At 44.6% G+C, this 15405-nt stretch overlaps 1 protein-coding gene across 6 annotated transcripts in view; it reads right to left on the reverse strand.

Moving 5' to 3' along the window:
* Positions 1-15405, reverse strand: part of elavl4 (ELAV like neuron-specific RNA binding protein 4) — a 111669-nt gene that overhangs the window by 43832 nt on the left and 52432 nt on the right. For 2 of the 6 annotated variants that reach the window (XM_056275986.1, XM_056275985.1), the window contains exons 1-2: positions 2174-2185; positions 1790-2036 (exon numbers count right to left, since the gene is read on the reverse strand). In XM_056275986.1, the coding sequence (XP_056131961.1) occupies positions 1790-2024 (235 nt within the window). In that variant the 5' untranslated portion in view covers positions 2025-2036; positions 2174-2185. Of the gene's footprint in view, positions 1-1789; positions 2049-2173; positions 2186-8467; positions 8555-9227; positions 9259-10490; positions 10517-15405 lie in introns of those variants that run through there. The other 4 variants (XM_056275984.1, XM_056275982.1, XM_056275988.1 and 1 more) reach the window with 4 other exon arrangements.

Below are 15405 nucleotides of genomic sequence, written 5' to 3' on the forward strand. Positions count from 1 at the left end.
TGCGGTCACAGTGTCATCAGTGTTATTTCTGTACACATCAACCTCCATTATCCTGTTGGTATCTGACTCTCCAGCTCCATTTTGGGGGCCATTACAGGAGGTTAGGAGGATGTCCCAATGAGGAGTTTTTGAACTGTGCAAATATGCTTCACTGACCAAAGAGCAAAATGGGGGTGGAATGGTAAAGACCTGTAGCCATATCTAGTTTAGGGTCCAAATTGCCAAAGCTATTCGCCTTTAGACAGCCTAATTCTACCAATGTGTGTATGTGTATGTGTGTTTATATGTGTCTTTGTGATTGTGTGCATGTGCTTGTACGTGAGCGTGTTTGCATGTGAGCCTTTATGTGTGTGTGTGTGTGTGTGTGTGTGTGTGTGTGTGTGTGTGTGTGTGTGTGTGTGTGTGTGTGTGTGTGTGCGTCCCAGAATAGTTGGCTGGTCTCTTGTGACTGCCTTGCTGCCTGGTGCTCTTTAATGAGATTATCAGGAGAGGAGTGTCAGTAAGTAGGATCTAAAATGAAAGCCATTATGAGGCATTACCAGAGAGCTGTCCCCCTATCCATATGCCGTACTGCCACCTGCACAGCCAATAGGCCCAGATTACAGGAACGACTCGCACTAAGAAGTGCTGCCTAATTCTAACACCACTGGAGAACATGTGGTGCTTTGTTGCGCTGCTGGGTTTCAGCACTTGAGCACAGACAGAGGGCAGAGCTGGATTCCTGCTTGCAGAAGACACTCCAGGCAGTGAATCCCAGCAGACAATTGAACTGTTTTGAACAATTCTAAACAGTGTCTGACCCCCGGCCCTGAGTCTCGGCGAACAATTCACACATTATTTAACCCTTTCAACCTTTGTGTGTGTGCATGCATGTGTGTGTACATGCATGCGAGTGTATTTGTCTGTTGTCTGCAGATACGTATGAACATTTATTTCAAATAGACAAACTGTCTATGTCGTCTATGCTGCTGTGGAATTCAGCCTAGTGCCAGCGTGTACGTTCACCTGCTTTTCTCTACCTGCTATAAAGATGAAAAATGAAAGCCACTTTATTTGACATTGTACCTTACAACGAATTGTATTCTTACAAAGAATGTGTTCTCTGCATTTAAACCATCCTATTGTATAGGGGCAGTGGGCAGCTGCAGCACCCGGGGACCAACTCCAGTTCTTCTTTCCACTGCCTTGCTCAGGGGCACAGACATGAGTATTAACCCTAACATGCATGTCATTTTGATGGTGGGAGGAAACTGGAACACCCAGAGGAAACCCACACAGACACGGGGAGAACATGCAAACTCCTTTTTTTATTTTTTTTGAAGATGACCAAATACTTGCATTGTAAAGGCCACTGCCGTGTTACCACTCACTGTTGATAATCATTAGCTCATTATGTTTTGATTCAAATACAAAGAAGCTGACATATTTGTCACTGAATTAATGTTTATGTTTAGGACATGAGGAGTCCAAGAACAGATTATCTGCAGAGCTGCAAATGAAATGTCTGTCCGTATTTTGTGGTTATTTGAGCAGCAGGGCGGGTTAGTGTTCAAAGAGACTGCCCTTCTGCAAAAGTATGTTACCTGGGTTAAACCTTCTCTCTACCAAGCATCTGCCCTGCTCTATATGGAGGAAACTGGACTCCTATCCTCTTCAGAAGCATTCTTCTGGAGCTGAGCCTGACCCCTGACCTCACTGCAGTACCAGACAACACTTAAATAACAATTCATCTCCCTCTTGCTTCGCTTCCATAAATCTCCTGTGACTGCACAATGTAAGCATGTGGTACCTGTGATCTTGTCGCGGACAAGCTTGCAGGACTCGATCTCTCCGATGCTGCCGAAGAGGCTGCGGAACTCCTCCTGGGTCATATTCTGGGGCAAGTAGTTGACAATGAGGTTGGTCTTGCTGTCGTCGGTGGCTGCACCAGTCTGCATGGGTGAGGGGCAGCCACGACTGTTGGTGGTTGGCCCATTGGCTGTGGTGCCTCCTCCACTGGGGCCGTTTGTCACCGGGGCTTCCATGTTACTGATAATCTGGGGAAAGAGATAGAGAGTTGAGGATGGATGAGAGAGGAAGGAAAGATGAAAAGGAATGGCAGAGAGAGAGGAAGAGGAGGAGTAGAGATGGTGGTCATTGACAAAGGCTTTTTTTATTTGAGAATCAAGGATACTTGATCCTTGATTCTCAAAGGATACAGAATATCTAACAAGGAAGGGACACAACAATCCAAGAAAAAAATAACATATTCCTAGTGAACGAATTCTTGGTTATCATTACTTTTATCACAAATTAGATTGGCTCAATATACCCTAGCTGGGGTGGCTTTTTAAAGCATGCCTCTAGTAGACAAACACAGGAAAGTTTCTAAACAGGCTTTGTAAATGAATGATGTTTTATGAACAATAATCCATTTTTGACAAATTGATTGGGTTCCTAGGAGCCCTGCTGCTCAGTTAAACTTGTTTAGGATTGTGACTGCCTGGATCATACGTAATTTTGGAATAATATTTCACAGAGATGCTGACAAATTTGCATGGGGATTGTAGTCAATAAGTCTGTTAGTCTTAGTAGTGGATAGAGAAGAGATGGGGTTACTGCTGAGAGGCGAGAGAGAATAAAATGACCCTATTATCAAATGTATTATGGTTATCAAGCTGATAAGATAGGTGAGAGGTGAGTATCGGCCAGATAAAAGGGACATATGCATATACAAGCATGTTCGACAACACCGCTGAGGTCAGCCTCTCAGCCAGGGATTATTCTTGATTTGGTTTCCCCCCGAAGCAGAACAATGACAGTAAACAGTAACAATATTCCTCTCAACGTATGGGACTTACAAAATAAAGATAAGATAATTGCTGCTCCACCCCCTCTGCCGATCTGGGGAGGGCTGCAGACTACCACATGCTTCCTCCGATACATGTGGAGTTGCCAGCCGCTTCTTTTCACCTGACAGTGAGGAGTTTCACCAGGGGGGCGTAGCGCGTGGGAGGATCACGCTATTCCCCCCAGTCCCCCCCCCCGAACAGGCGCCCCGACCGACCAGAAGAGGTGCTAGTGCAGCGACCAGGACACATACCCACATCCGGCTTCCCACCCGCAGACACGGCCAGTTGTGTCTGTAGGGACACTTGACCAAGCCAGAGGTAACACGGGGATTCGAACTAGCAATCCCTGTGTTAGTAGGCAACAGAATAGACTGCCACGCTATCTGGATGCCTCGCATACCACAATTCTTAACATCAAAAAATACCCCAAAAAACAAACAAAAAAACAAAAACAAAACACAAGACAGGGAGAGGATAAACAGCTAAATATTCATGCAGACAGTGAGAGATGTTTCTGAATAGTTCTCTTTTGCCTTGACAGCTGCTGGGGTTTCAGGGAAGTGACGACAAGCAAGGCAGCCCTTCAGCTAGCTACCAGAACGCTGCTGCTGTGACAGAGAGAGAAGGAGGCTGGCGGTTTTACAGAGCATCTCTACAGCGCCCGCTCGAAGTCAAACTGCTTGGCTCAGTATATGCGTACAAGAGAAAGAATGAAAGAGAGAGGTAAAGATAAACAAGAGATTGAATGAGACAGAGAGAGAGAAAAGGATAGGGAGAGAGAGAGAGAGATTAAGAGGTGGGTTGGGGGGGGGCGGCAGTTTGCCCTTTGCTTTTCTACCATGGCACTAATACATATTTAATGCAGATTTGCCATTCCCCTACAAAACCGGTGCGTAAACCATAATTATATTCATCCATTTGCATAAAAAAATGATTATCTTATTGTATTTTGTTACAGTGTGTTGATTTCCTCATCCAGTTAATTAAAGAAGCAGACCTTTAAGTCTGCTTCTTTTCCCTCATAAAAAAGACCTTTTTTGTGAGGGGAGGAGATTTTATTGATTTTATTGTTTTATCGTTTGAAGCACTTTGTATTACATTTGTTTGTACGGAAAGTGCTATACAAATAAAATCTGATTGATTGATTGATTGATTTAAGAGGTTTTGATGATGGTGAGATGATTTTGTGAGGGGCTGTTTTTTTTGGGGGGGTGTAGAAGTTTAATATTAGCAAACATTACTACGGAGGGAAGAAGGAGCAGGCTTTAAAATGTACATGTGTACACGTACATATGCCGACCATAATTTTTTTTACTTCACAGGTACATTCTCACAAACACACACACACACACACACACACACACACACACACACACACACACACACACACACACACACACACAAATTTGTAAGAGCTGTGCAAAAAAAAAAAAAATCCATTCATCCATTATCCAAATCGCTTATCCTGGTCTCAGGGTTACGGGAATGCTGGAGCCTATCCCAGTAGTCACTGGGCGGCAGGCAGGGAGACACCCTGGACAGGCCGCCAGGCCATCACAGGGCCGGCCAACACACACACACACACACACACACACACACACACACACACACACACACACACACACACACACACACACACACACACACACACACACACACACACCTAGGGACAATTTAGTATGGTCGATTCACCTGACCTACATGTCTTTGGACTGTGGGAGGAAACCCACACAGACACGGGGAGAACATGCAAACTCCACACAGAGGATGACCCGGGCTGACCCCCAAGGTTGGATTACACCGGGGCTTGAACCCAGGACCTTCTTGCTGTGAGGTAAAAAAGCACATGTAAATGCAAACATACATACATACATACACACATACATACATACATCTATGTGTCTTGGTTAGTAGTAGTCACTTGCCCTGTGTAACGTAACATAAATATAAAGATTAATAACTGCATGAATATTTTCAAGTTATGCTCCATTGTAGAATGTCTGCTTTGCATTGTCCACTGGCTCTGATAGCAGTGTTTTTCTCTCTGTATTATGCATATGTAAGGCATTTCTATGTAATTTGTCAATGTGTTTTTTGTCTCAATCTTGCGAAGACAAATTTCTATGCACATTACTGTGCTTAGCAGATGAAATGCTTCTGATTCTGAAGATTTTCCTACATACTGACCAGGACACAGAATGACCACATCCACTCGAATACAAGAATCATCTCTATGAGCGGGACAAAGCTCGCCAGCCCATGTGAAGTCTAAAAGTAGTGTGATGACTTAACATGGTGAAACCCTAATTAAAATGCAGAGGTGGTTTCATCCGACTCAATCAAAATTTCAGAGCCATCACTTGGACCTCTCCCTTCTCCTTGCTCCACCATTTAGCTGCAGGTCTATTTTTAACTACTCCAGAGTACATGGAGACAGGCTGCACTTAGAAGCAGTGCTAGTTTTAGCAAAGAGAAACGGCACATCAGTGCTATTTCACTCTATTTTTAGATTATCAAAAGAACCGAAGTTTTGTTCTAATAATATAGCACAAAGCTGATTTTAAAAATTTCAGTGTTTGTACAGAAATAGTCTTTGAAACCATTTAAGGCTGTACTAAGTCTGTGCTTGTTAATTTTTTTAATTAATCGCTTTACCCCTGGCAATCCAAAAGGTGGACAAACTATACCTTTGGTAAGCACCATAAGACCAACAACTTTCAGCATGAATGAAAACTATTAATACGTCAGTGTAGTAATGCAGTACACCTGAACTCTGCAGAGGTCTGTGGTGTCTTTGCTATCAGGCTATTTCTCTCTGCACACAGGATACTGCCACGTACTGTAAACTTTTTTTTTCTTTTGGATTTCCCCCCCTTTTTCTACCCAGTTGTACTTGGCCAATTACCCCACTCTTCCAAGCCGTCCCGGTCGCTGCTCCACCCCCTCTGCTGATCTGGGGAGGGCTGCAGACTACCACATGCCTCCTCCGATACATGTGGAGTGGCCAGCCGCTTCTTTTCACCTGACAGTAAGGAGTTTCACCAGGGGGACGTAGTGCGTGGGAGGATCACGCTATTCCCCCCAGTTCCCCTTCCCCCTCGAACAGGTGCCCCGACTGACCAGAGGAGGCGCTAGTACAGCAACCAGGACACATACCCACATCCAGCTTCCCACCTACAGACACGGCCAATTGTGTCTGTACGGGCACCTGACCAAGCCGGAGGTAACAAGGGGATTCGAACTGGCGAGCTCTGTGTTGATAGGCAATGGAATAGACTGCTATGCTACCTGGATGCCCACTGTAAACTTGTTCAACATGAGTTTTCATGATCATGTCATCATGATCTTTGATCTTGAATTGGTGGGTATGATCTACTTTACGAAACAACACTGGCGGGTAAACCCAGTTTCTTTTTTCCTAAGTTACTTGAACCGCTTCAGAGACAATCACAACTGTGCAACAAGAGGCAGCTCAACAGATTTTATTCTTTTTAGATTCAAGATTTCAATGGGGAAAAACACCTTATTGCTCACGGCTGCAATTGAATGAAATAAACTTCCTGTATCGCTGAAACTCATTGAAGCAGAGTGAAATTTTAATCAGGTGATGAAGAAATGGCAAGCAAATAAGTTTCTCAGAATAAGGACCTTGCACACATTAACTCAGAGTTGTCCGTTTATGTTATTTTTGTTATGTGATTAAATGAATATTGTCTTTGCACCTGTTGGTTTTGCCGAGCTTGGCATCTTGCACCCCCTCTCTTAGAGGATCACAATAGAAATAAGCCTGGGGCTTTATTGTGCAATTTAATCCTCGACAGTTTGTTAGTGTATGTGATGACTGTCTTCAGATGAAGCAGTATTACGTGTATTTTATGATTGTCATATAAAGCTATCTAACTGTCTGTCTGTCCCTCTGTCTATCTATTTATCTTCTAATTATTGACATTGTTCTGCTAGCCTTCAATGTATGTTTGGCTTTGTATTGTAATTTGTGTATCTTTGTATTGTATTGTCACTAGACAACTTCTAAATGTTTCCAGGAGAGAAGAACAAGTTAGTTAGCCTTGCATCAGCATCAATCCTCTCCTTTTACACACACACACACACACACACACACACACACACACACACACACACACACACACACACACACACACAGAACAAAGCCCAGAGCAGAAAACAAACAGGCAGGGAGACGCCTAACTGCTCTCAAGATGAGAGCTGCATGCAAATTGTTCTCTCTACAGTATCCTTCCTCACTCACTGATCACTCTGCGCTACAGAGAAAGGTAGAGAGAGAGACAGACTGACAGACAGATACGGACAGAGAAAGAGGGCAGAATAAAGCATCTAGCCATAACAGAGCTGATTGGAGAGGGCCTTATTAAATCTGTTTACATTCCCTGCTGGGCTACATTCTGTCGGAGAGACTTTCAACTCCATGGGATGTGTTCTGAGGAGTTTTCACACCAAAATGGCCTCCTCTAATTAACAGGGACCTGCCGAGTCCCAGCGGCCAATTATATTCCTTTCCTTGTCCCTGCCCACCAGCATTAGCGCTGCTCAGCAGTCCACTTGGCTTTAGCGCGAAGCTCTCTCACTGTCTGTACGCTCCCACTGAGGAGCCCAGTGCTGTGCACAGCGCTCACTGCAAGCCTCCTCACACAACACAAAACCTTCTTAGACTAGCTGTAAGGGCCAACAAGGTAAGCTCATAACATTGCCTCTGTCTCTTAAAAAAATACAATGATCACCACCTTGTAGCTTACACTGCCTCATCGGTAGAACCGGCACCAGGCTGCTAGCTGGGAGTAAGTCGTGAGGGAAAAAAAAAACCGGACACTGGTGCTAATGCGTGTTCATCATTATTAGCAACATGGTAATAATAAGTGAGACTGTGTTAGCCATAACTGAAGAAACCACAATGGGAAGCTAACTTACACTCAGTCTTAAAACTGTTACCTTAAGAATGATATGCTGACTTGCTTTTGACATTCCTACACACACGTGTTGGAGATGCTAGTAACAATGCAGACTGAATAAGGAGAGACTGTCCTCTTTGGGATATTCTAATGGCTGCTTGAGGAGAGCAAGAGAGTGAGAGAGTGAAAAGCTAATAAAGATAGGGAGGAATATAGAGAGGGGAAGAGACAGAAAGAGAGAGAGAGCAAGGCTAGTGGTGAGTAACCTCTGTGTCGCAGAGCTTTATGTCTGGAGGGAGAAGTCCATTAGAAAATGCTCATGGGATCAGCTTTACATTTATCCATGGAGGCTTAACACTACAATTGAGTTGTAACTCCCCCTCCCCCATGATTTACACAATTGATCAATTTTAGACGTAAGAACACACCTTTTTTTTATTTACTTCCTCAAACATAACAGTAAAATAATTGGCAGCAGGATGCTGCTTTTCCTCAACCATCTGCACAACTTCCTCTTTCCTTGAATCTCCCCCCACCCCCTCATCCCTTATTGCCCCACCCGCAGATCCTTGCTCCAGTTTCCAACCGTCTCAGTCAGCAGGATCACCATCAGGTCTTACATGCGTATACACAGTGCAATATCAGATCATATTACTTCATGGGTGTGTAAAATGGCTTGGGCCATCCATTAGGCAACAGTGGTCTCCTTACCATCTTTGGCTGTGTCAGCAATCCCTTCTCTGCCCAGCCCTGGAGCTGTGGGAGCTCTGTCTGACGCCACTGTGTCTCTGTCGACCCCTACAGAGCGGAGCACAGGGGAGGGAGGGACGCATGGCCCAGTGGTCAACATAACACACTCAGTTTACGGGTGAGAGGGGTGGGGGTGGGGATGGGGGTGACTAGGGGGTTGGGGGTAGGTAGGCTGGGTGGGGAGTGGGAGTACAGGTTTGGGAGGCGGGAAACGCTGGCTCACTAAAAGAATACAGAATACACCTTTCACATTCGCCCTACCCTCAGTCGCACCACCGCCAACACTAAAACAAGACAGGTGGCTTGAATGTTCTTTATTTTGGGGTGCGGGGTGGGAGTACGGGGGTTAAGGTGGTTTGGTATGAGCTTGACTGAGATGGGACTGTTTGAGTGTCTGTTTGAGATTGGTCATATTTGACATATTATAACAAAGCAATGAAGGAGGGGGAGAAAAATATCCTTGAAATATTGAGTTTTGTTTGGGGGGAAAAACATGTTAGGGGTTTCTTCTCGATGAATGCAGCCTAAGACCAAAGTGGTCAGTTCAAATACCACTTCCAGTCATTTCGGCTTCTTCATGCAATGCAAAACAAAACCGTATGTGTATCACTTGGAGATGGAGGACTGGCGTGGCGGCCACAGTGACCTTGGCTGAGTTTATAATGAGGGGCTTCCCTCTCCCTCTCGGTGGGTAAACAAGCCCCCGGGTTGAAACAGGCACCACAAATGAGCAGGAAGTATTTTCGCTAGTTCTCCTGAGCAGGGGGGCTCAAGCGCCTGTGGCTAGCTACTGATGCTACAAGCAGCCAATTTAGCGAGAAGAAGAACGAGAGAGGAGGGACGACCTCTGCCTTCATTTAGTCCTTCAGAGAGATGAAGCAAGGGAGTGAGGGATCAGATGGGTGGAGGAGATAGAGGAGGAAGAAAAGACAGGGGTTGTGTAATGGGGGAGACACTTTGCATACTTCAAAGGGAGGCAGGGATGGTAAGGCGGAGGAGGAGAGAGGGAGTCTGTGCATGTTCCGTTGTCAATGTGTCTTGTAAACTTAGGCAAGAATGTATAATGGGGGTCTAAATGAGAGTGAACTGTCAGCTTGAAGGAGAAGTAGAGGATACAGAAGGGCAGAGAGGTTATGGAAGATGAGAGGATGATGAGCAGAGTTTCCTCCGTTGACAGTTGGCTGGGAATATGGCGGTATTTTCAGGGAAGATCATATCCAAACATGAAGTCGAGCCACCTTTGTTTTAGTCAGAGTGAAGACTGAAGGGTTTTTGTTTATATTACAGTGAAATCTCAACAGTTTCATACAATACAAACACATAAACTGGACAGTACATACGCTCTTCAAATCTGATTAGGACAAGTTATTGCTACGATGAAGGTTTTCCTCTCCAGTCTAGTGTATTTTTTTTCGGTAAATCTTATTGTTTTTTTTCCATTTGCAAATCTTTTAGTTTTGGTAGTTCACCTCAGTTTGAATGCGGCTGTGCCAGAGCCAGTGAGGTGGATTAATAACCATTTGAAAGAGCCAGGAGCAGACAGTGCCAGGGATAGTTACACCCCCGGGTCCGAGGTGCCCAGGCCAATAACAACGTGAAGCTACCAGATATCGTAGCTGGCATTCATGCTACTGGAGAGGGCAGTGGACCATATACAGACTGGATGTTAATACAACTGACCCAATCCAATGCATTAAAACGTCAGTTGGTCAGTTTTTAGCCAACCTGAAAAAAGGAAATGTTAGGTAGAGGTGAACATCAAAAGCAATTTTAACCAACTCTGCAAAGCCGTGACTTAACATTCTGTGTCAGTGTGAGAGGGAATGGCGTGCCGCAGCAAGCAGACAAGTGCAGTGTTTTTTTTTAGCATGTACAGATGTGGTGATAAAAATGTAAAAAAGCAGCAAGCAGATGCATATGAGTGTTCATTTCAACAGCTAATGCACAGCGCAAAGGAGGGAGCATCATGTCTAGAGAAAAGAACATTATTTTTCTAAGAAGGGATTTTATGAGTCTCTGCTTTCCATTTTCCAAACACCACTCAGTGCTCAACCATTCACTAAGTGTATAAAATGCCCCTACACCTCTCTCTCGCACAAACACACACACACACACACACACACACACACAATCTCATCTTTCTTCATTTTCTCCCTGTCCTTGGGTTTATCACATGAACACACACGTGTGTCTTCGGATAAAATCTCAAATAACATCAGAATAAAGGCACAATGCAATTACATTCACTAACCATTGAGATGGAAAATCGCTCATGGATGCATTTTCAATTATTCAGGGAATACATTTTGGTCGACGCCGAGGTGCTGGGGAGACTTATTATATAATCAATACACTCTACTGTATATGGCCATTAATATTTGATGCCACAAAAGTGCTTCTTGTCTCCTTGGGTTCCTGGCCAGTGGTTTCTGGGTAGTGCAAACGGGACACCTCACATCTGCCTAGAGAAAGGAGAGGGAAACCAACATTTTCTAACCCCCTAAAATACCTCATTTACTTCAATGCTTTTTCATCAGTTTTGTGGAAATCTTACAGGTATTCTGCCTCATTTCTGGTATCCACAATGCAATAGGTCTGTTCATTCTCTTCCTATTCTTTTCACCCTCTTCTCTTTTCCTCTCAACACTTCTGTGCTGCTTTGACACCGTAAAACCACCTCTTTTATTGCCAACCTGGTGCAGGCATCCCTCCTCCTGCCCCTGCACAACTTAAGAAATCAATTTAGCCTGACTCGGGCAGGATAGATGGAGGCAGAGGAGACTGCAGAGCTGGATATCCTCTCTGACAGACGTGTTGCCTGGCAGTAACAAAATGGGGCCCCCGCGGAACCCTCTGACTTCTCACCACCTCCTTTCATTTGAAATCACAACCCGTTTTCTTTGCCAAGTAAGATTTGACATACCAAGAATTTGATAAGGTGGGTTGCTCATGGGGGAGACAACGGCACTGTTTTAAAAGTACCTCTATATATAAAAACATATGTTCAAAATTATATGTTGATCATATAAAAATATGAGATCTATATTAAATCTGCGAATGTTAGATCATGTCAGTAAAGTCTATGTGCTGTACAGTATTTGCGTGGGAATGAGTTTACAGCGGTAGATAAAAAAGGGGAGGTTGGGGGTTTCTAATAGTATAGCATTCATACCACACAGAACTCTCATTCAATAACTTTGCATTGAAAACAAATATTATTACAAAAAATGTACACATCAAGAATATTGGCAATATTGCCCTGTGTTATGGATTCAATGTAAAAACTCTACCAACCATTCAACTGGTCTGAGGTTTAATCCACCATTGGTTCTCAACCTGGGGGTCAGGACCCCCAAGGGGGTTGTGAGATAATTTCCGGGGGTCGCCAGATGGTTCTAGAGAAAACAAGTATGAAACCATCCAAACCCACAGCGTACCTGATGCAAAAAATATGCGTACTGTCTCTTTAATTGCTGTGCCGTCACAGGCGGTGGCTCTGCACTGGCCCTCAGTGTACGTCAACAAGCAATACAGTACTAAAGAACTGTATGTTTAGCAGATAATAATCATCATTCTTTCATATTAGGATCAGCAGAACTCAAACATAAATCAATTGTCACCTTTAAAAACGCATTCAATTTACTGTGATATGATTCACCCGAAGACATAGTACATCAGCAATAACAGCTTCTGTGTAAATAATAGGGATGTATGTAAGCGTCAGCTTCTTAAGAGGGACCCAGGATCCAGCGGTCTTGGTGGCTATTGTGTGTGGAGGAAGGGTTGTCAAGAAAATCGAAGGACAACAGCTGACTAATAGCAGGTGCCGTCCAGAACAACAAGGTTAATAATGTGTATAGTTGATGTATCAAAGACTAACATTTATTATGGCGCACTTGCTCATGATCACAGTTTGCGACGCATAGCCCACAGTGGCAGTTCCACGACACCAAGGGGAAAATAAAATAACATATTTTAGATTGGGGAATTGTTTTTCCATTACATCGCCTGTACCAGTGATATAATTTGCCTTAGAATAGGTTTACTGAGTGTGTTTGTGAGAGTCGCAGTGTGTGTGCACATGAAGTGCCGTTATTTCAATGAATCTAAAAACGCTAATTAAAACCAAAATCCAATTAGCTGTTGTTCTGTCTGTGGGCAAAGCAATGGTTTTCCTGTGTGAATTTGGTAGCTTCCATGTGTAATATTACAGTGTAATTCCTGAAATTGTGCAGAGAGCTTATGAGCAATCAATGTGTTTGCATTGGAGTGTTTTGAGTCAAAATGTCCCAGTGACGTTGGGGGGGTGTGGGGGGTGTCACGAACACCAACCTGATTATTCTGTGGTGTCACGGGGCGAAAAGGTTGAGAACCACTGGAATAAACTACTATCAGTTGTAGGTCGGACTAATTGTTGCAGGGCTCATTATGGCTGTGCATAAACGCTTCCTCACTTTTCCTTTCAGCAACACATTTTGTCAAAGCACGCTGAAAAATGGAATATAAAATAAACAGACAAAATACCTAACAATCAAAATGTTTTAGTGGCATTTGAGGACACTGAAATAACCATACTGAGTTCAAGTCAGCATAAGTCGAGTACATTATGTTTTTTTTTTCCGCTTTTGCCACAGCAAATAAGGGCCCCACCCGATCCTACATAACATAGACCAAATTCCCTCTGAGTTCTCCACAGAGACACTGAATTAGAGTACCTATCAAACCTGAGACACAAAGAGTTTACTATCGCAGCTCCCTGGCCAGTCAAGTTCCCGCTAATGCTCTCTGCAATATTGACCCCCCCCTTCTCTCCCCTCTCCTTTTCCTCCTGGTCTCCACAGCCCTCCCCATGCCCCCCCCATTCCACTTCCCATCCTATCCCCGCCCCAACATCATCCCTCTCAAACGCTCCACTTTCACCGTTGTCTTCCGGGCCCTGAAACATCCTGCTGGTCAGACAGATGCTAGGCCGGATCAATCAGGAAAAGTAATCTGGAACAACTAATGCACACATGTACAGACATACACACATGTACATCAAAACACAGTCATGCACGCACACACGCACGCACACACACACACACACACACACACACACACACACACACACACACACTCAGCCAGACAGACGGACACATGCACAACACAGAAACAAACACTCACACCACTCTTGCTTGGTATGCACTCTGACCTAGCTTCCTCCAATCCCATCGATCTGCATCCACTTTACCAAATGGCCTCTTCGCCTCTCCCCTCTCCCTCCAATTTCCCTCTCTGTGACTCAGAATAATAAACGTTTAAGACTGCGTAAGACGTGTACGTAAACTATTTTCCACTTAACTTTGGCTCGACTTTCATCTCTCTCCCTTCTCTCCCTCTCTGTCGTGATACTTCAATGTTTCAGTGCAATCGATGCAGGTTTCCCACACACCCTTTCTCAGCCGTCGGCTAATCCATACATGCTCACATAAGGTTAGAGGTCAGGAGATGACAGGGTACCACTGCTGCCTCTAATTGCCAGAGGGGAAAGACAGACAGGCTTTCTAATATCCCCCCTTAAGCCTTCTCAACATTTATATTTCAGAGAAAGCTACAGTTAAGCATGAGTCTGCTTCTGGGCAGACAGAGTTTCTTAGTTGGGATTTAAAATTTTGGAGGCATTGTTCAACATCGTGATAAAGGCTCTGATAAGTTTAGCATTTTCTCAAGGAATGACTATTATAGTCGTTTTTTTGTTTTAATTCTTTAATTCCAAAACTCTTTCTCTAAAACTATTCCATGCCATATTGAAGGCAGTCAAAAGACAGACTGAACAGCCTTCAAGGATAATTACTGTGAGAACGTACAGTATCACACACACACACACACACACACACTTGCGCTGCAGTCTCCTCTACCCAGCCAAACTGTAGGCGGAACCAGAGCCATTTGTCCACTGGCTGAATCCCAACTCTGCACCAACGCAAGCAGAAAATTGGTGAGCATCTTGACTCTGGAGATGACACTTCAATTTGTGCGGCTCCACTGACTGGGTCCCTCCCTTGTGGGGGTGTGAGATCAGCTGGACACTTGCCTGGCTGTTTGGCTGAGGTCTGGAGCTTTGGGCTTGGGGCCTGGGAATTGAAGGCTCGGGCTTTTGCTTGTCAGCCCAAGTCCCTGTCCCCTAGCCTCAGCCCTGGCCATGACTCTCACGTTCACAGTTCCTCTGGTTCCCCCCCTCCAAGTGCCAAGACAACTCCCTCATCCGATATCCCCTCAAGTCCTCGCTCCAAATCTCAGTTACTGCAACACCAACATCTCAAGTTCAATCTTCCCTTGAACTGTAAGGCCCATCCACTATCCCAGCCCCAGCCTTGCCAGCCGTAGTGCCAGTCCTAGCTAGAGCCAAGCAACCAGGCTCCCAGCTCAGTCAAATCAGTGAGATGTCTTTGCTGTGCATCACTGTCTGTCCTGCTGTAATCCCTGAGCGTGACGGATGGGAGCGATCACTGTCAAGGTTCTTAGCAAGGACTTTATGGGGGATTAAAGGGGCTAAACCGTCATCTTATCCCTTACATGGGATTCCATTCTCAATTAAATGTCATTAGTGTGGTTAAGGGTTTCTAGAGAAGCTGATAGCTATCTATATTGTGGTGGGGCATTTTGACAAGTCATAACTGTGTCTCTGTGGATGGTAAGCACATAAGACAGATTGAGAAAAAGAGATGGACAGAGCAGGGAACACAGCAGAGACTATCAGTCTACAGTATATCACCCATGTCAGTTAACCCTACTTGAGAGATTGCTACTCCATGACAGGGCTCTCTCTCTCTATCTCTCTCTCTCTTTCTTTTTCTCTCTGTCTCTGTTTCCCCTCTCCTCTCACTCTCTCTCTCCATCTGATTCCCTTTCTTGCTCAC

The sequence above is a fragment of the Lampris incognitus genome, chromosome 3 (assembly GCF_029633865.1).
Source record: "Lampris incognitus isolate fLamInc1 chromosome 3, fLamInc1.hap2, whole genome shotgun sequence".
NCBI classification, from domain to species: Eukaryota; Metazoa; Chordata; class Actinopteri; order Lampriformes; family Lampridae; genus Lampris; species Lampris incognitus.